The following is a 22804-nucleotide window of genomic DNA, read 5'->3' on the forward strand; positions in this document are numbered from 1 at the left end:
ACAGCAGAGCTGTTCCTGTCACAGATGTTTATGCATTTCAGCAGAGATGGACTTCATTGGTCCAAAACAGGAGGGCTCTTCCAACTCACAGCTTCATCTTTTGGCCACGCAGTTTTAATTCTCCCTCTGAGAGTTTAAACTGCAGCTGCACGTATTAATGTCCATTCTCGTTGTTCAGACTTTGTCCCGTCCACTACAAAGACAGAAGTATTTCCTACATCATCACTGTGATTCCGCTCTGATTTATTCTTTCACTGCCGGCCCGAAGATGGAACGACTTCTGCGACACATTGACACACAGAACAGCGTGATGCTTGAGTTAGACGTCTTTTTTTCCCCCCATGTTAAACTCATCTGGTTTGTTTCTGTTAAAAGTTTTTCCTTGTGAAGTTGCTTGAGATGGTGCCTGCTAAGATTTGGCACAATGACTTGAACTGAATTGAACTGAATTGAATTTTCAAGAATATAAATTATGGTGTATTTGGAACTTCATCATTTAAATGCAAATTGTGTTTCCAATAATTATATACAATCTGGATTCATGGGATGAATCAAATTAATTTATATTACTCATTGTTAGCCACTTATACTGACATTTCTCTATTAACATAATTAAATTTCACACTTCACACTCCTTTTTCTGTCGGGCAGATGTAAAGCAATAAACTATGTTTTGTTAAATTCCAGCAGAATGCAGGTCATGTCTGTCAAAGTCAGTTTGTAAATCTGCTGCATTGTTTCTACCGGTTTGTTTCCACCATTGGCTGATCTAAATATATGCAATGCATCATGGGGTAGTTGATTATGCACATAATTACAAATTCTTGCCACAGTAATCCCTTATACACAAAATCCAGGTATCTGCTTGTCTCGTACAAGGAAAATGCAGCATCAGTGAAAAGCTACGTGACATGATTGGACATGTGAGCCTTTGATGAGCTTTCATTAGAATTTTTTCTTCATAACAGAAGAGTTTAAATTAAAGGTTTACACAGAGCGTGTTCAGTCTTCAGAATTCTACGGGAAATAAACCATCCTTGAATAAAGGCTCTCACATCCCCTGGTGCAGCATGATGCAACGACTGAGGCACAGAAGTCCTCAGGCTTAAAGGTTTTTGTTTTTTTTTTGAGAGAGTGACTCTTTACACAAAAGAGTTATATACAGTATATTTTAGATCTGTATTGCTCAGTTATTTTTACACCTTTTAAAGGCCGGAGAAGGGAGTGAATTTCAAAGGGCAAGCCACATTATAGTTAAGATCTTATTTTAGTTATCATGAGACATGCGAGGGGATGAAAAACCCGATACAGAGTAAGAGGAAAAAAGAAAGGGTTGCATGCCTTGATGTCTTTCTCCCTCTTGGTGAGTGCTCTGAGGAGCATTCTGCTCCGACTGGCTGAGACATGGATGACCTGAGGCTGCGAGTGTGTGTGTGTGTGTGTGTGTGTATGCGAATAGGACTCGGGTCACACAGCTCGAGCTGAATCTCACTTCTCACGCCACAGAAGGATATGACACGCCAGCAGGCCGACAAACCCCTGAACCTACACACACTGGCATAAAGGCTGTGTGTGACTGATGACTAATTACTTGTCCTGCTCACATCCCACCAAAAAGTGCACCGTCTTCATGGCAGCTTCATGGCAGGAGAAACTGACTGCAGCTCCAACTGACCAATCACAGCGTGAGCTCTCTGTGTGGTTACACTTAGTGCTAAAACAACCATCAACTCTCACTTACAATTAGTCATGCAATAATAAGAGTGTTGGAGTTAGTGCAACTGTGAACGTGGTACATTTGGTAAAATCCACAGCACTAACAAGTCATCAGTTGCTGTAAGAATAATATAAACATTGCAGCATATAACAATTTGTCGTCCTCTTGCTGACTTCATAAACAAACTCATTTCTGTTTTCTGAAATAAACCAACCTAGTCACTCTTTGGATTTTGTATTATTTTAATACAGGAACTGAATTTGTCCTGTTTTATTTGATCAGTTTTATGTGTTCACTTGATTTGTGTATCTGTAATCTTATGATGCAAAAAAAAAAAAAAGGATGAAAAACTTGTCACTGGTTGTGATTTCATTCTAAATAAAACCAAATATCTGATCATCGCTGTCAGCAACTGATAAAAATTACATTTGATGTGCTGTCCTGTTTGTTTGAACGGATTCGTTCCTTCACGCGAAGCAACAGAACAATGCAGACACAAAAAGAAATCAGCCTGAGCGGTGACAGAACATGCTGCTGTTCATTAGCAGCTTCCAAAAATAGTCCTTTACTTTTAGGTTCGCATGTGTCTCTTTGCGAAGCTCTTTGCAGCCCTGCTCTGTTTAAACAAACTTGTGTGTGGCTCTTCAGCGAAGGGCCCGCGTCCAATAAGCATCCAATAACATGAAATACACAGATTTAGTAAAAATGATGAGAAAGACAATCAATGACCTCCAGAGAGGCTACAGCATGACTGATCAATACACATTAACCAGCAGGGCTCACAGCTGCGGCTGAGCCATGACTGTGTGTTTTTCTGTGTTCGCCGTCTGCGCGTCATCAGCTTGAACTGATTGCTGAGCTCCAATCAGAGGCTGGCCTTACAGACGAAAAGTAAAAGCGGCTGAAGAAGAAACGTCTCATTATGACAGCCGGAGGAGCGGGCTGATAAAATAATATTAAATATAACTCTACCAGGCCTCTGCTGCTCAGCTGATCAGGTTAGCTGACTGTCAACTCTCAGACAGCACTGCAGGTTCTATGTTGTGCGTCAGGATGTGAGAAACACCAGTCACACGAGTTACACGGAGCAAAACCAGATTAACGTGAGAGATCAAGCCAAGGTGAGAAACAGACTTCCTCTGTGTGAAACTCAGGTTTCCTGCAGGTTTTCCTTCTGCCACAAAGACACAGTCCTGATCCGCAGCGGTCCTTTAACACGGACCTGACGAGACTGCCAGTGCTGCTCACCAACTTTCTTATTGTTTCAGTCCAGACTGGGGGTTAAATTTAGGTCTGCAGTCAGCTGTTCTTCTGTTGTGTTTCGGACAGGGAAAATGTGAGTGTGTGTCTGTTTTTAACAAAGTTGTGTGAAAACAAGCCTGAATCTGCTGATTTATTAGGTCAGTAAATATTTTCTTCATGAGTTTATGGCCACAATCAATCATTTCAAGTGCCCTTCAATACAGCCTGATGTTCATATTGTAAATGAATGCCCAGTTTAGAGGGCGTGGCTAACTGTGTGACTGAAACAGTGGCTGTCCGATCCTACACGGTCTAATACAGGTGAAAACTGGACCTTCACCTCGGACCTAGGCATTATTTAGCCAAAACTGAGGCAATCAGCTGATATTGTGAAAAGCTAAAATGGCTGAAACATATTTACTTTAATGTGGTTTTATTAACACAACCCATTTCTATAGTACTGCAAACCTTCTGCGCACCAAAACTGTCACTCTCAGTCACAAACAGGATAAGAGAGTAGAACTCTACATAGTTTATCTTTAAACTGGACCCCATGGCTACAAGTTATTCAGCCCCTCAGAGGATGACATCCAACACTGAACTGTAAATTTGTTCTTACACGAGTACAAAGGACTATTATCAAGTGTTTTTAGAGTTTGACTCAGACTACAAACTGATGCTGTGCTCACATTAAACTGTAATTATAGTTCACATCAGCCTCCAACTTAGATTCTAAATTAGATATCAGCATTTTACGCCAGCTACAATATCTTCCTCTTACATTTAACTAAAATCCATATCAAACACAGCAGCTAACCCAAAACTCATGCCAGAGCTACACAGGTTTGGATCTGGTGTCGCCAATGCTAATCATTCCAGCTCTAAATGTGACATCACAAAACTATTTATCCAGTTTCAGCGTGTGAATACGTGATGAAACACTGCATGAATATCTCTGCTCAGAACATATCAGTGAGCTGCTTTCAGGAAATGACAGACTGGATCACTGGAGAGATCTTGGATGTGAATAAACGCAGATCCTGATGCTGATGTGCAGCATTTCGCTGCATCACTGATAACAAAAGAGCGATACTTGACACCAGTCCACCTCAGTTAACTGTTACAGTCAATCATTGTGTGCGTTTGCCCTCAATTTTGCATTTAGGTTTCCCCCTAATTTTCCCCCCTCCCTCTCCCTCGGCAGTGAAAATATAATTAAACTTTCTTCATTAAAGTGAGTAATTTCTTGTGTGTAGGACGCGACTACAGCTGTCCTCTGATTACTAAATGGAACAGACCAATGATCTATGGAGCCATTAGGCGAACGGGCTGGAACTAATTTCAATCCTGGAATGGACTGACGGCTGCAAACACACACACTCACACACACACACACACAGGGGGATCAAAAGATGAGACAGGGAGAGAGAAATAACAAACAACAGCTTGTCGGCCATTTTCCGGCATCATCCAATCCAAACTGATCACCTGTCACCACAAAATAATAGGTGTGTCAACCAAAATTGTTGGTGGTTTGTATCAATTATTTTGTGTTATTTGCCTGTGTGTGTGTGTGTGTGTGTGTGTGTGTGTGTGTGTGTGTGTGTGTGTGTTTTACAGTCATTTATGCCTTGCTCTGATTCACCAGATTGTTTTAACAGCTGAGCGATTCCTTTTAGTTTATCTATACAGATATGCAAGTGGGTTGTGTTATCATAGTTCAGTAATAAAATCAAAACACAATGTCAAGTGTCCCTCCCATCTGATGACAGCACGGTCAGCTGAACTGCTGTAACAGGAAGTGGAGTGTCCGAGGTCCAGCTCAGAAGTCAGCAGGAGGGCTCAGAGTCAGCGTGTGCAGAAACAGTTTTCCATCATGATCTGCTATTTTCATATCAGCCTGGTTTCCACTTCAGCCATAAAGATATAAAAGTTTCCGTGCTGATATCATTTGTTCCGATCACAAAGTGGAAAACAAAAGTTGTTATTTTTGGCTCCAGTTAAGGAGTTAAAGACTTGATTTTTAATAAGTGACATGAGAGGGGAATAATGCTAAATGTTTCTCTGCTGCGAATCGTCAAACAAATGAAACGGTTGAACAAACAGCAGCTCGCACAGTGAACCTGCAGATGACATCATCAGGAACTTAGCAGCTTCCTGAATGGTGATTGAAATCATCCAGGTGAAGGCAGATTAACATTTACCATTGAGGGCAGACCGAAGCCTGGATGGTGGACATGACTGTCACAGGTTCAGTGCGGTTTGGTGTGTCGGACACGTCTTACCTTCTATAGGTGAAGTCTTCAGGCGGCGGCAGATGCCCTGGACGTCCCCGTACGTGTCTCGTATCTTGTTGACGGCCTCTGTGCTCCGCAGCTCCATCAAGTTCCTCAGGTCTGTCGCGGACATACCAAAGTCACTGTCACGGTTGCCCTCGGCAACCGAGTTCCCCGGAGGGTGGTCTGCCGTGTTGTTGGCCATGTTGGTCCTCCTTTACAGAAGCTTTAGGTGGAGATGTTGTAGTTGTGGCTCCTCTGAGTGTCTTTGTTAAACTGAAGCTAAGTGTCAGTTCACAGCAGTTGTGGGTTGTGTAGTTCTCACAGGACACAAACGCTGATAATGGATGTTAACTCCTGACCCGGACGTGCATGATCTTCTCTGTTATCATGGAAACAGGGGAGTAAACATGTTCCTCGGGCCTGTCGCTGGAGAGGAAACAGAAACAAGAGATTAGATTTGAGTCCAGACGGGACACAGTCTGAACTCAGCTCTGGGTTCCATTTGAGTTCCACTAATGAAAAGCACAGAGACTAATTGAGCCAATTAAAGGAGAGTTTCTAAACTTAGATTATTGAAAGAGTCTCTTAAATCAGCGAACTTGATATGAAATAAACTGATTATTGGTTCACACTGCTCCTCTGAGACTTGTGATTGGCTAGTAAATCTGCTCTCCTTTGGTGTCTGCCCTCAAGTTTTTGACTGAAGTAGAAATAACAATGTACTAATGACGGTGCAATTTAGCTGTTGTTTGTTTGTTTGTTTGTTTGTTTGTTTGTTTGTTTGTTTGTTTGTTTGTTTGTTTAGGGATGAGTAACGTTCCATTTTTTTCACACCAACCTGTAAAATTTATCAGTGGCAAAAAAGAAAATAACAAGGAGCAGAGACAATATTTATTAAATGAAGGAAAAATAAATGTATTTCCTTGGATTGAAATGAGAAATCTACAAAAGAAACATTTACAGCCTCATGTGCCGCCGCTTCTACAACAGAGTACGTCTATAAATCAGCTATACAGTGAGCTGAACACGCCCCCAACAACAACAACAAAAAACAAGAGAGGTGAATTAATTAATGAAAAACAATTGTGAAATTGTATCAGTAACATTGTTGGATAACCTTTTCCATTATAATGATTTAAAATCAGAAAAAGATGGAGATCAATAAGAAGGAACAAGGAAAATGGATTCACGGGTAACTTAGTCCTGCTGATGAAGAACCCGGAGTCAGGACTGAATACATGTGTGTGCGTGTGTGTGCGTGTGTGTAGGACACGGAGTCAAGAGTGTGTGGCCAAAGTGTGGCATTCCAGCCCATCACCACTGATTATGTAAGTGCACATCAAAGGTCTGCATCCATTTTTCACTATTTAGTGCTCTCTCTTGGACACACGACACACAACAAATGCACACACACACACACACACACACACACACACACAGAGTGCTCAGGGTTCTGACACAGCCAATTGCCTCGGTCAGTCGGTCTTAAATCTGGGGGTTGGTCGGTTGGATGGGGGGGACGGAGCCATTTTGAGATCAAGTTAACGGACAGAGTCTGAGGCTCATTGAATTCGCCACACTGGCTTCACACAGCGATGCCTTTTTGTCATTCAGGTCACTTTACAAGAACCGTCCCTTACATCTCCATTCAGACCTGACAGGAGCCCGATGGAGACCATCCAGCACCACTGAGCTATCAGTGATTTCACACATTTATTGATATACGTTTGTTTTCCAGCAGGCTGCGTCTCAGCTGCCAACAACTAAATAATCAAACTCCAATTTCTTTTGTCAGATATCTGATGATTCTCGGTTGTCAATCATGAGACACACAATACACTACGATACAACAGAGACAGTAATGTACTTACATCATGATGCTTCATGGATCAACGTTTATTAATCCACACTTAAACGAAGAAGAAAGACTAATAAATGACTATAACTTCTGTCGCATTATCATCATGTTTAATTGAGGATTACTTATTGAGTTTTTTGATTTTCCTCATGTGCGTTTCTTATTCTTCTCCCAGAATCATAATCTGCCTGTTAACCTCAGCGTTTCAAACTGCTTTATACGTCTTCCTCACAGGAGGTTTCAGAGTCCTCCATCAATGTGTGTTTTATTATCATAAACAGATCGGGACAGATGCCCCCCCCCTTCCCTCCCTCACTCTGTCTCTTTAGTAATTATCCATCTGTTCCCTGACCAGAGTCATTATTACAATAAGACAACAGAGAAATTAAAATGAAATGGAATGAAATGCCAACAGATCTCCACACATTAATGTTTGTGGTCCATAATCACACAAATAGTTGGTGATGTCATTGTGACGGAAAGTTTTAATTACACATAATAAGGTTACCAAATTATACAGGATCTATGAAGAGGAAATCTCCAACTATTTCATTAGAACAGACCAAATAGGGGCATAATACAACATGAGTTATTGAGATTGAAGCAACAGCCAGTTAGTGTGTTCTGTATGGAGGGCCGACACTGCCAAAATTAAAATTAAATAGATAAATAAATAAATGAGTTGCTAAATATATTCATGAAATAAATGAGGCAATAAATATATTCATGTTCCTTTGAAATAACTGAGTGAGGCATTAAAATATAGGCATTAATTAACTGACAAAACTGACATTTTCATTCCTTCATACAGTCGTTCTTGGATTCTTTTCACATGTACATTTCTTCATGGGTGCAGAAATGCACAAAGAAACTGAATGCAAATGCAACGTTTTCAAAATACAACTGTTGTTCTGTGACTGAACATAGTTTTAAGATCTTTTTCACACACATTTAGGTTGCTTAAACTTCAAATCCATGATCTATTCATGGAGAGAACCTAAAAGAAAATTAGCTAATCCTAATCAAAATACCCCCGAAATATATGAATGAAAATAAATGTACAAAAAGGTATGAAGAAATGTAAATGTCAACAGAAAAAAATTTGATCAGTTAATTGATACCTGCATGTATTTTTTGTGCTTTTTAATGTAGGATTACTTCATTTCTTCATTTATTTATTTTAAAGGTATTTATTTACTTCTGATTTTGGCAGATGCCACCATATAAACTCGGGCTGAACAGAAACCATCACAATGCTGATTGCATAAGGAAGTGGCTTCCTGTGTACTAAGGAAACAGCAGTTTACTGTGGTTTGAACTATGAGTCAGACTTTAAGTGATTCCTCGAGAAGCATTTGAAAATAAAACGTGGCGCCATTTGGCCAGAGTATCCAGAGTTGTATTTCGTCAGAATAGGGTGTAAATGCATGTGGAGACCCGGACTACACTGCTGTAAACCAGTTTTATACAATATAACATGTAAAATCCATCAATCAAGTTATAGCACATTGATTATGGCTGCCTGTGGGGTCTCTGGCGGTCTCAATCTAAATGATTTATCATGCTTATAGTAGTTTGTATACCTGCTGAGGAGCAGCTAGTTTATCTTTGCTGAGCTGTAACCTTTACAGAGAGAGATCATACATTTTACATGAGTGATACAGAGGAAACTCCCTGAATTCTGATCACACACACACAGCGATACACCCCGCAGGTCAGCTGCAGCTCTGGCCTTCATACAGTATTTGTTGTGTAGAAGGCTCGCAGCAGTTGTATGCATGAGTTAGAATGAAATACAATTCACGCTTACAAACTGACTGAGAATAATTATACTTACATGTTAAGACTGCACAGATTTGAAAGAATATTTAAAAGAAGCAACCAAAAACTAACCGAGCAGTTCCATATAACCCGATGCCATCATGGTTTTATGTAAAAAAAATGTAAAGGTCTGATTGCTTTTAACGTGTTTGCTTAACACACACACACACACACACACACACGTTTAACATTAACCACAACTCCACTCCCATTCAGTCTAAAGTCGAGCGTTCCTGCTTTAAACCTTAAAGACACGCCTGCTGACACACACACATATTCACCTTTTCCTTCCTATTGTGCGATGAATGAACAATGTGGATGTTATGCTTTAACAAGCAAGCGTCTGATTAATGCAGACTAATGGCACAGTGATCATACACACACACACATGCATGGACACACAATCCGCCAGCTACGCCACACTGGACCTTTGCTTTTAGACGTCTGGAGCAACAATACAGAGTGTGTGTGTGTGAAAGGAAAAATGATTTGCAAAGACATGAGACATCGGGAGCTGAGATGAGTTATGACAGATGAAGGTCGTCTCATGCTGAAGATGCTACTTCCTGTTTTTACTTCATATATTTTGGCCCATTCTCACCCCTTGAACTGTTCCCGTCTGACTTGACACTTGAACTGTGTCTCTTTGAGTGGTTCAGAAGTTGATGTTCACTGCTGGTGAAAACACAAGAGCCAATCAGAGCCTTTATGGCTGAGACTGAAGCTAATGGTCAAGTTATTGAGTTGTATTTCAGTCTCACAGATCAGGACACTCCTGAAAAAGCTGCAGTCAATATTTCCATGACCAGTACTCATTATATAAGAGATTACATCTGACCGCTGAGTTACTCCGATCTCAACAGCAGCCAAGTTCTTTGTTTCCCTGAACAACACAAGCTGCTTATCTTCTGAAGGTGAGTCACCAAGAGCAGGTAGAAATTTAGAAAATAATATCGTATTAATATCTAATCTAATGTAAATTACTCCACAGTACAAAAAGAACAATTAAAGAAGGAATAAAACACTGAACGGACCAACATACGTCAGAGGACCTTTCAATAAATAGATACATTTGAACAGGTTGAATCACATGAACTATATATCACAAAAATCACAAAACTAACCGAACAGCCAGACTTAGTGCTGCCATACAGGACTGCTGTAAATTTAAATCTGAGCTGTTTAGTGCTGATGTTAAGTGGATGTTACATGGCCCGGAAACCCTCCACCCTCCATTATCCAGCCTGCAGTTTGTAATTACAGGTCCAGGAGAGGGTGGGGGCAGGTGACACTGGGCAAAGGGCGGGGGACAACCTGGACGGATCATCAGTCAAGACGGCGGGGGGCTGATCTATAGAGGCAAATAACCATTCAAGGCTACAGGCAGTCTAGAGTCACCAATTAATCTAATCTGAGGGAGCCTCGGGGGCAGGAGGGGGGGGGTCCAGTCTGGGGTTTCAACTCAAAACCTCGTCCGTCGAAAAGAAACGATACAACGTACAACAACATAGCTTAGCTTAAAGAGGAAGACGTCCACATGTAACCTTGAAAATATACAAAGAAAAGCAGTCAATGGTCCGATGGCAGACGAATCAAACTCCATCAAACTGTCACAAAAAAAAAAAGGAACATGTCGTGACCTGAAGCCGCCATCTTTGTTAACACACATGAACTCAAAACCCTGCTGCACAATGTTTAACCATTCAGCTGGAGGAGGAGCAACCTTAAACATCGAGCCAAAACAGCCACAGAGCTTTACACGGTGAAGAGGTGGAATATCCTCAAAGGGCCGGGTTAGTCATCTGAGCTTCAGCCAACTGAGCAGCATTCCTCTTTGTCAAGACCAGACTACGGCAGCAGCAGCAGCAGCTCTGAGCTCCGGGTGAGCATCGCCAGGGAAGCTGCCATCTATCGGTCAAAAGCATCAGCCGTTGCCTCCATCAGCGCACTTTGTGTTTTTGAGCAGCAATGTGTAAGCAGTATAAATGTATGTATTATCCTACATACATGTAATACTACAGTAGAGCTGTGCATTATTATAAGAGTAAGTGCTGAGGAAGGAACAATAGGAAAAAGATAGAAATGATCATTGTATGATGACATATTTGACTATATTAAAGCCTCTTTTTATTTCATTGAGGTTTATTGCCTACTTATCAGCTTCCTGGACAAAAAAGCATGCCTCTCCAGCTGAACAGAAGGAAGTTAAGTTTTCCGATTGTAAAGTTTAGCTGGAACACAGATGGCTGAGGTTTACACACAAACGTGATCCTAATGAATTACAAAGAGCTAAGACAACCAAATCATTAGATGTAATATGCATCACATTAAAATTCATTCAACACTGCATCATTTTGAACTTGCTGAAACAACAAAGTGAGCATTGAGGGAGAAAATGACAGAAGCCGAAAGTTATATTTTGTTCTTTGGAGCGTTACTGAACGAGTGTCTGCATTTCTGAATCAGACCAGAACGATTAAACCTCCGTGAGCACTGCACAGGAAGTGATATCAGGACTTTTCACTGTCTCCATATATAGATGATCTATGTCACCATACAATAGACAGAGCCCCAGTGGTTCAGTGTGTGTGTGTGTGTGTGTGTGAGTGTGAGACAGACAGTGTCTGTTCTTTGTCCATCTTATCTGTTTGTTATTGACTCCAGATGAAATTATGCTGCAGCCACCATGTTGCCAGCCACTCAGCTTATATATGTGTGTGTGTGTGTGTGTGTGTGTGAGAGAGAGAGAGATATGATAAGCCTGTGTGTGTGTGTATGAATAAAATTATAGAAAAGGCCATGCAGAACAAATCAATGTGTGTGAGTGTGTGTGTGTGTGTTTGTGTTTCAGCAGCAGAGGGGACGGTCTTGGACCTGATGTGTCTGAGCCTGTCTGTGGATGCTCCCTCCTTCCTTCCCTCCCTCCTTCCTTCCTTCCTTCCCTCCGTCCTTCCTCCTAGCCTTTTTCCTACAAAGGATTTATAATTAATGCTGAAATAATTCACGTGATTTATGGAAGCCTAAAACATCCTCCATTTTGTTTTACAATGAAACTACAAGCGCCCCCAGCGTGTCCCGCTGTGTTAATACGAATGGTAGAGATGGAAAGATTCCCATATTTATGAGCTGAATGTTCAACAGACTGTGAAGACGAAGCTGTGTGCTTGCTTTGTTTTGTTTTAGGATATCTTCAAAAAGATTTTTATTTTTTTTTTAAATCACCCGAAAACACAAACACATAGGAACGTGTGTTTTGAAAAATAATCTGTCTCAGTGAGGACACGATGTGTTTTCTGGAAAAATGCAATGTGCACGATTGTCAGGATTATATTTGGGTAAACTAAACAAACCCAAGCAGCAGAATGACTCACACTGCCTTTTATCATCATGTTGTTATTATTAGCTGGTATTAAGTTTGATGTATATTATCATTACAACAGGGTGAGTGGAACATTTCCATGTAAAACATTTAATTACATTTTAGTTTTGTTGAAATGTCAAAACAGTAAAAAGCATCAATAAACATTATACTTTTATTTTTTCCTTTTTCTAATCTCTATCCAGTATACAGAACTAAAAGTCTATGATTGTAAAACTAAATTATTACAAAACAGATTCATTGTTTATTCTATAAAAAGCGTTTGCAATTAGAGTTTGGCAAATACATAAATAAAATTTAAAAACGTATTTTACACTTTTGCTAACAAGCAAATCAACGTTTCCATCAGTTGATCATTTCAGCTCTTACACAGATCAAATTAGGAAACTGTTAAACTGTGTAAACACATGAAAGGCAAAGATGAAGCAAACACTGAACACCAAACAACCATTCACAGCATCTGCCAGAAAAGGTCAAAGGTCATTGACAGTGGATGAGCAAACAACGGCGGAAGGGTTAATTTCTTTAACGTTAACGTAAAAATAAATATCAAACAATCGATACGACTCAAAATGAGTCCCCTCAAGTTTGTCATGACTGTCACAAATTATGCATTACCCGTTATTTACTTTTTAATTAACCGCAGCTCATCAACAGTTGGAAGAGTGGAGGTAATGGTAACATTTGTTTAAAAAGGCTGTCGGTGGGTGTATGTGACCTTTACCAGCAGGATGTGCAGAGTTTAGCCACTGGCCCAGTTTGCTGATGCCTGAAGCAGAGGTGTGAAGGTGAGGGCAGGAAGCAGCACTGTGTAGTACAGTGTGGTGTCCAGCCAACATAATTATTCCACTGAGCTGTAAATATTACAGCCTCCTATCAAACACTTCACTGTCTTTACACTCCCTGCAGCCAATCAGCTCCTGCTTGGATTATTGCAACATGCAGTTACAAAACAGGGACATGAACAAACATCGTTTCCTGAATCAGTGGTCCCAACTCAAGGCGGGTCGATCCAAAAGCTTCAGCTTCAGATCGGTGGACCTTTAGTCGTTGCTTTTTTTCCTCCACAGGCTGTGATTCCACCAACAAACTCCAAGAGCTGGATTATTATCACAGATACTGACATGTTTCTCTGTCCAGCTGTATAGACACGCCAACATCAGGGTTTCAAATCTCTCTCTTTCTGTCTCACTCTCTCTTATACACACACACACCCCATTAGTTTCAGGTCATTAAAAGGTTTGAGTCTTTACTCTCCTCCATTAGACCGTCCCTCTGTTCAGCTGCTGTTATCCTCCCTCCTCTTCACTCTCTGCCTCTGCAGACACACCTGCTCTGCATACTAAAGCAGCAGCCCTGCTCCACACACACACACAGGCGCGCACATGTACACACACTGATGCATGTGCACACACTCTCAAACGCTTGCCACAGGCCACACCCTCCATAGAGATAGGAACTTTCTTCTAAATGCACCCAGCAACAGAACACACACACACACACAGACTCACACAATCCCATTGAATCATGTCACATTGACTTTACAGACATTTCCACATGCAGGGCACGTCAAGCAGTCGAGACCAAGCCAGTACGTGGTTTGGTCTAGACGACAGCATGTGTTTGTGTGTGTTTCAGAGAAAGAGAGAGAGAGTGAGAGAGAGAGAGTGTCGCAGCATGCCAGACAGAGTAACAAGAGCTCGAGAGAGGCCAGGAATGCAGGAGACCACACCCATATCTGCAGTCATGTGACCGGAGTGGAAAAAGGAAATCCCCACACTGCAGAGAGACGAGGCTGAGGTCTGAGCTCTGAGCTCAGAGTGGAGCACGAGACGCCCACACAAACAACACAACTCAGATCCTGAACTATCCAGGAATCATCTCTGGGATGTTTATACACACACACTACTTGGTACATGACTCATCCTCACAGGAAACTGTTAAGGTGCTTCACTTATGTTAACCTTCACTTTTAATCACTTCAAGCTCACTCGTCACTTTCAAGTGTTTTCTGCACAAAAGAAACTTCAGGAAATCTGAGACTCTTAAAAAAAGTAAATAAATAAATAAGTGCTACATCACTGCAACTGTCTGCCGTGCCAACAGGAAGGACGAGGGAGGTGTCCTCACTTGAATTTCATGACAACATAGACGGTTCGAGCTGGGAGGGGGGGTTACCTGTTGCTCAGAGTGCTGCAGTAAAGCTGCCGGCTCTCTGCGGGATAAGCTGTCTTCACCGAACAGGCGTTTCAGTACTGATGCAGACAGTGTGGACTGATGACACCGAATTTTTCTCTTCAGTGAAACACAATGGTTTCATGCAGAAAGCTCGTTCCTGGGATTCCTGAGTCACCGACTAGATGGGCGGACAGTCTAGACAACCTGGCTGAGGCCCCCCGTGTGTTGTGCTGCAGTGCTAAGTGGACATTTGATTACTCGATGGTCTTGTCTGTTGTCTTTCCCTCTCTGCATTAGAACATCTAGCTATGGCAGCCCAAATCCTCTTGTTCCTCATGTGTCACCACCAACTTACTGCTTTCAAACTGGTTTTTAGTTATTTTTGGGGCCGTTTTCGACAAAAAAAAAATTTGATCAAATCAGAAGATTTGAGTCAAACTAAAGATCTTCTCATCAGCATGTGTGCATTAACAGCTTAGCCTTTAAGAAAGGAAGACACAGATTTAGACTAAGATTATGTTATTTCAAAATATTTGACAGATGAAATGCATTGTGGTTCATTCAGATGTGATCCAAAATCAATTATGGGAAACATATTTTGTTGTTTTTCTTTCATCCTAGCAGCAAAAAAGGTTTTTCAAGTAGTAATTTGGACAAGGCAAAGGCAGATATAAAATAAAAGCTAGAACAGATTGATTTCTAAAATGTTTTTATGACATGTTTTTACCTGCCTGGAAAATTTTAGAGGTTAGGTTTGTCAGATAAATATTTTTTAGAGGACTCCGCGGGTCTGAACGGGTTCAGACATTAGGAGCATGTTAAATGTTGAACAATGTTAACTGTCCAGGTTGTATTTGACCCAGAAGGAGCGCTGCCACGGGTCGCAGAATATGACAATCAAAGAATTCAGATAGACACCAGCAAAGGGCTGAGGGCAGCAACTCACTCATCTTCTGTCACAGAAAATGACTTGAACATGTCAGCAGATATTCACACTAAGGCGAGTGCACATATCCAAAATGGAAGAGCCCTTCCCTATCTGCAGGAGTGAGCGGCTGTTGGATGAAGGCAGCGGACACAGTGAGGGCTGTAAGACCAAACAACGGCGCAAAGAAGAGGAAGATGGATCCGGACCAAACAAAGCAGCAGCAACATCTGGAGAGAATACAGAAACTCAGTAATCCTATTTACAGGCTGAAGCTCTGAGTCGCAGCCTGTTCATCACCAGAGACTCCTGATCTATACGGATCATAATCCAAATACAGTCGAAAAGACCTGCAGCAGCCTCAAAGCGTGTGCGTGTTTGTGTGTTTTGAAACAACAGACACTAGTGGTTGTGATCAGTTCTCAGGTGAGTTATAAATGCCTCAATTGTTGCTGCACTTGAAAGGAAAAGACTGCAAATTCAAAAGGTCTTGGCAGAGCGGAAAGATTTGGAGCTGCGTCCCTTTACTGTTGATGCTTTTGATGAAACACTGTGGGCCACCCATAAGTGTGTTATTATATATACACACACATTCAGTTTCAACAGTAAACACTGCGTGAATGAGCCTTGAAGAGAGCAACACACCGGTGCACTACATGGCCAAAAGTATGTCACAACCCTGCTCACATACTGTCTACGGTGTGTGTGTATATATGAACATGATATTTTCACAGCAGATAGGTGGGACAGGAGCTACAATGCTGATGTTATAGTTTGTAGTATTTTTCACCCAGTAACGGCACAGAAAGCCCTTCAGACATTCAAACACACAAACCCTGAACTGGCCAGAGTGCTCTTGTGGCTGAATGGGACTAAAATCGAATTAATGTGGTGGTGGAGGTCTTGTTATAACTTTTGGTATTTAAAGTGGAAGCAAACAATTTCAACAAGTGACGTTAGTCTCACCACTTTTCATTTAAAGGATTGATCAGATTACCAAACATTTCTAACCACCTGCTTTGGGGACGTCGGCAACATGGCCATCGATCTCATCGAGCCGCCAACAATCACAACAATGTAACTGATTGTATTCACAAGCTGAACTTTGAACATTTCATGAGGACAACCAAGATCCATCGTGCAAAAGTTTGTGCTTCTTTGGCTTTTGTTTCTCTCTCCTGGTTTTCTGATTGTTCCACTGACTGATGCCTCTGGAGGAGATTAAAAGCGCTAAACTTCCTTTGTGCGCGATACTGAGCCTAGTTTTTCTGTGAACTTTGGTGTCTTGTAGTAGAAACGACAGGAAACTCTTAAAAGGAGCCACTAAATGTCAGTGGTGTTGTTATTCTATGACATGACACAGTTACCATTTACTTCACAAGGGGAAGTCGAAATAAAGAAAACAGTCCGATGTCATTTTAAGAAAGCTGATATTTTGAAAGGCGCCTTTGTCCATCCTTCATTCCGTTCTAAAAGGGAATACCTCGACTCAAACGCTTTAACATGAGCTCATACATAAATTCATGCTCCTCCTTACTATTCCCGCTCTGACCTGTGTGCTCTTTGAAGGGAAACTCCTTTGAAGTGCGTCAGCATCTGTGCCATCAAGACCTTCTCAATTAGCTGCGACAGCTAACGAGCTCCACAGCACCGTGAGGGCGGGCCGTCCTGCCTTTGATACGGCCCGGGTGACAGCACCTGCAGCTGGGGCCAGAGCTGGCTCACCTCCTCAGGGCTGGACGCTAACAGGTGGAGACCCCCTTGCGGCTCCAATCAAAGGAAGTTAGACTGATCAACAAATCTCACTGAAAATCCTGAGAACTGAGCCATAATTGTTGTTTGGTGAAACATTCAGCATCAGCAGGAAGAAAGAAACTGACCTGTTTCTTGGTTCGCAGGCAGAGAAGTAGTTACTTGGCGCTGTTAAATTTTACATGCAATAATCAAAGATTCTGTAATATCCAGCAAGTTTGAGCCAGGAAGTGAGTCTGATCTGCCATTTAGGATATACTAAAGTTCTTGTCCACCCTTCTGGAGTAATAGATTGATTGGCTGCAGTGAATCTACGAATACTGACAGAGCAAAATGAAATGAAATTTGTGGACCTACCTCAGTTTGTTTCACTGGAAGTAAACAGTTTCTGTTCAGTCACTGTGCATCTGATGCATCGCTGAGCTCGAGCTAACGTTACAGCCGTGGTTGTTTTTTCACAAACTGAGGGGTGTGCATTTGGCCCTGGAGGCGAAGATAAGGCAAGTTGCAGTTACTTAAGTAATTGCAGTAGATAATATTATATTAATATTTCTGGGTATTTGGAGGATAGGCTCTAAATTCTCTTCGAAATGGACGGAAAAAAGGCCTATTGTGTCTATGAAACTACATCTGAAATGACTATATTACATTCCCTGAGAAATGGAAAGTTTCTCTTTTAGGGGCACCGTATTTGTGTGCTGAGGCATGCCAAGGAAACAACGAGAATGCCTCTAACAAGTCAGATAACGGCGTCTGCACCTCGTTGATAAACAGGACACGTCAAGTGGGAAGCGCCTGCGTTTTCCTCATGAGGTAAATGAAGAAGAGGAAGATGACTATGAATATGACAGCACATGGCTGCAAACATCCCGACAACACAACACAATGAGACGGCATACCCAACAAGCCAGTTTGTGACTTGTGACTTTGCCGCTTCCAACAGGTATCACATGACACAGAGTTCATTTGTTTAGCAACTGGCTGTTTTGGACCAGACCCAGGTTCAGGGTTCAGAGCCGCAGTTAATCTCCAGACACATATGAACTCAACAGAGCTGCAAATAAAGATGCTCTCCACTCTGGATTTATTTGACAGTTAAAAAAACATAAATAAATCGTAAATTTGTGGGCTTTCTTAGCTTAAAAAAAGGACTCAAACTATTTAAAAAATTATCATGATATTTACATAACTAGTACTTGTTGACCTCTAGACTGGAACATCCCATTAGCTTGTTGTTCATTATCAGGATGGATACTGGTCCAATCTAATTAGAGGCAGGAAAAATATCCTAATGATGAATTCAAACATCATTACGCACTCTAACATCAGGCTTGTGTTTCTTTTCTCGTCTTTATTTCTTTCCCTTTTTTTACAGTACATCATATTTCATTGGTGTCTGTTGCACTAAATAAATATGGCATTAAGGGTTTTACCATTACATGGTTTAAGTGCTGTCTGAAAGTCTTTGCTCCCTTGAGCTCTGAAAACCAACGTTCAAAAAGAAAAAACAATTTATAACTGCTTGCGGGTCAGCATGTTTGAAAATTCACGCTGAACGTACAAATTAGAAGCAGCTTCTATGTAAACGAGGCCATAGTTCATATGAGCAAATGAGAAATGAATATGTAAGTGATCTATCTGGCTCATCGAGCTGCTTTCCATAAAGACATGGAAGAACAGCCAACAGAAGAGAAACTAAACACCTCACACTCTGTATGAGCACAACACGACCAGAAGCCTCCAGACAGGCTGCCATGGCGGCACTAGTGTCTGTTTCCAACAGCAGGCCGCGGCTGCAGCAGCTCAGATTTAAAACCGCTGTGTTTTTGTTGCTTATCTAGGAAGTGTTGAGCTGTTAGGAGTGCAATCAGTTTCTTTCCTCTCTCCTTTGTTTTATGTTCCACAAAAACAAAACCCTGGACTGGGGCTGAGCAATATGCAAAACAATGATATGAAAATTACTTCTAGCATATACTGCAAGAGCGAGTCACAATTTCAGCCAGAGGTCACCTCTACGTTTTATTTTGAATAATAAATTAATTTAAGTATAATGATGTTGTGTTATGTTTTGTTTTTTTGCTGAGAAAACCAGCACATTCTCTTAAATCTGCAGTGCAGACTTGATGTCTCTGTAGCATCACAGACCTTCATCTTCATCTTCATGATACTTTAACTTTTCACCCTTCAAAAAACTGCAGCTCCTGCGCATTGGACTTTGCACTTGGATGAATTTGGATTAATTGTGCAGTCTCAGTCCAATGACAGCAACGTCCTTCAGATTCTGCACAATCACCACCAACTACACTTGACAGCCTAAAGGGAGTACTGCAGCAGAGCCACAGTCGTAAATATCTCCAACTTCACTGAACTTGACTGACACAAATGTCTGCTCATATCTTCAGTGCTGAGCAACAGTTATTGTTTGTGATGCCAACCAACGTTAGACCAGCTGTCATGCTGGTCTCTGTAGCTTGAACAACTGCAGAGCCAGTCAACCACACAGGAGCTTAATACCACCTTATGAGAGCAGCCATACATGTACAGGGTCTCTCACAATGTGTTGCTTTGGAAAATAAAGTACGGCAGAAAGAGAGATTCAAAGAAAACATGCAGAACTGCTACACCAACCAATAAAGGCAATTAAGTCATGAGTGAATAAATAGTGCTGCAAAGTTGAAGAAAAGAAATCAAGTTTACAAGCAGAGCAACAATACAAGTCAGAAAATAACTTTTCCACCTGCATTGACTTATTTCCTGCAGGAAACACAAAGTGAGTCATGTTTAATTTCATCCAGGCATCTATATAAATCTATAAAGAAGCACATTCTCTCTTCCCTGTTGACTGAGGAGCAGCAACCATATATCCAGCAAACCCACCAGGAGATGAAAAACAAAGTATGGATTTTAGCTCAATGTCATAAAATTCTTTACAAGGTGCATAAATTATAGAAAGAGGCTGAAGAGAACGAGGACCCGAAATGTTACAAATCACATCGATTGCATGTTTTCTGCTGGACGACACGTTGTTATGTTTATGAGTTTGAAAGGAGTTTAATGAGTCATGTAAAATGAGTCCTTCTAAAGATCTCAGTGTCATTTCTACTGGCAGCTGTTCAAAGAGCACAAATCTGCTGTGGCCAACACACATTTATCAACCATGATGATGGAACCAGCCCTTTAGTTTCATTGTGGTCGCACAGCTGCTGTGTGCAGGGAACTGAAAATCAATGAATCAATCAAGAAATATCTAAGAGTTTTCCTCCTGTATGGTCCTCATAGAGCCAGCTGTAAAACAATTCCTTATCTGCAAAGTTGGAGTCAGTGTGGATTTAACAGTTCAGACTAGCAGAAAAATAAACTTAAAAATGTCCTTTAGTCCTTCTTCACAGAGCTCTGCAGTCAAACCAGACAGATTGTTTATTGTTAACTACAATCAGGTTGTTTTCTAATGGCTGCAGAGCAATACAGGAAGTGAAGCACTGAGAGCTGGGCATATACATTAACTACATTATCAATGTATTTAAAGCAATGTTTTTTCCCGTCAATCGCAAGAACCAATAAAAGCACCAAGTGCAGAAGTTATTACGATAGTCATTAATCATTCATCTGCACATCCCATCCTGCTCTATCTCAGGACAGTCCTGGAGGAATCCATCTGTCTAATTGAACAACTCTGCAAAATCCCCAAAGTACAGACGGACATATTTTAGTCTAATGTCCTCACAAACTGATAGTGAAGCAGCAAACACGCCTTTGTAATTCTCTTCAACAGTAGACCAGTAGAACTGCTCTCTCTGACATGTTTAAACATAACCCAATCTATCAGCTGACGAATTTACATTTGTCTAAAATTGGGAACTGGTGGAAATAGGCCAGTAGCTATTAGCAGATCCTGTGTAATGTGGATGAGCAGGCTCTTGTCATCACATTGCTTTCATACTGAAGAAAACAGGAACAAAGTGATGAAAGCATTTTCCGTGTTGACAAATGAGACAATCTATAAAAACTAACCATGTTTCTGTTCACCTGTGGTCTCTGCTTTCTCCATGTCATCTTTGAGTGTCATTGCCATGCACATTCACAAAACACAGGTCGCCATGTGCTGCTTTGGACCATCGCTACCAGATGCTTTTTTCAGCACAAGAGGAAGAGCAGAAAACGCATCCATTCCTGCTGTTTGTGTTCCTGGACATCAGTGTGAAATCTGCAGACAGCCAGCGATCTGGCAGAGAGGCCGCGCATTTAATGAGGCAAAGACAAACAATGTCATCCTTTAACCAAATCCATCACGAGATGACGATCCAGCTCAGCTTGCGATCAGCTGATCAACCACACTGTGCGTTCACTTCACAGGTTTCAGTCACAGCAGCAATTTGCAACCTTCGGAAAAGAAAAACAAGCATTTTGGAGGGGCAGTGTCTGCTGTTTGGCAGCAGAGAGATGACAGGATACCAGCACAGAGAGGGGGAGGGACATAATTAATGATGTCCTACTTTGTGAAATGCAGAAACTCTCATTGTTTTTAAAATGACGTGTTCTGCTCCTGTAGAATAAATAAAGTGTATATTCATGTCTACATGCTGTTATGTGACATAACAGAACCAAAATCCCAAATCTGACTATTTCATTTTTGATTCTGGTGTGCACAACATGTTTGTCACAACCATCAGCCTGTTCCAGCCTTTGGCAGATAGAGAGCACATTATTCATCCTCAGATGACTGTCCGTGGAGCATCTTGTGACTGAGAGCAGAGTGGAAAAAAGCTTCACAGTCTGCTGTTTGTTGGGCTGAAAACCAGTTGGACATTGTGACACCAAACATTCCTGAGTTTTAGGGAAAAAAAAAAAATTAACAGTGAGTGTGTGAATGCAGAGAAGACAAGATGCCATTCACATTAATGGCTGGGAGGAGCAGAGCTCTTAGTCCAATCAGAGACGCTGAGTGTGCGACAGGCTCGTATTCACAGGAGGAATGTGATGTGAGGAGGTGACAGGAAATAGTCAGTCATCGGTCTATGACTCAGTCTGAGGCTCGACGGCAAGAACAGCAGAAAGACATGACGGAGTCCGATGTATAGGCTAATAAACAGACTGAAATGATTTCAATTCGCTGGAGCAGAGACAGAAAAGTAGAAATTAAAATGAAATTTAAAGCGGCAAGTTTCATTTAATAGATTTACTTTTGGTTGGAAAATCATTTAGAAAATTTCCATGGTTGAATCATATAAATTACATAATTAAAAATCATTATAATGATGATGATGAAGGAGGACGCTCCTCTTCTGAACAACTTTTACAAACTTCAGAGGATGTGACAGTCACCCGTCTCATCCACCTCCTGTGCCATTTAAAAGCAGCCAAAAACCATCCTGGCACATGAACAGGATTTTTAGCGCTGACATTTTCAACTGCCTGTTTTTCCACCTGAGCTGCTGTATCAGTTTTCATGAGGACGTTTAGGTCCAGACACACAGAGCTATTCTAGCTTTTCCACCTTCCCACACATTATAAAGCAGAACTCAACAGCGGTTCATTCGAAGTCACATGAAAACATGTGATTTCTGTATGGACAGACATATAGCAAGCTCCAATTTAACCGCTCTGGTGAACTTTGAAATGAAAAGTCATTTGAGCACGTTTCAGTTTCCATTGA

The 22804-nt window shown here is 41.3% G+C and overlaps 1 protein-coding gene across 2 annotated transcripts in view; it reads right to left on the reverse strand.

Annotated features, from left to right (window-relative positions):
• The window catches only part of LOC115044129 (plasma membrane calcium-transporting ATPase 1-like), a 72605-nt gene that overhangs the window by 37574 nt on the left and 12227 nt on the right, over positions 1 to 22804 (reverse strand). Inside the window, exon 2 of one of the 2 annotated variants that reach the window (XM_029502986.1) lies at positions 5245 to 5664. In XM_029502986.1, coding sequence (XP_029358846.1) covers positions 5245 to 5440 — 196 coding nt within the window. In that variant the 5' untranslated portion in view covers positions 5441 to 5664. Of the gene's footprint in view, positions 1 to 5244; positions 5665 to 22804 lie in introns of those variants that run through there. The other variant, XM_029502987.1, reaches the window with a different exon arrangement.

This window comes from Echeneis naucrates, chromosome 5 (assembly GCF_900963305.1).
Source record: "Echeneis naucrates chromosome 5, fEcheNa1.1, whole genome shotgun sequence".
Taxonomy (NCBI): Eukaryota; Metazoa; Chordata; class Actinopteri; order Carangiformes; family Echeneidae; genus Echeneis; species Echeneis naucrates.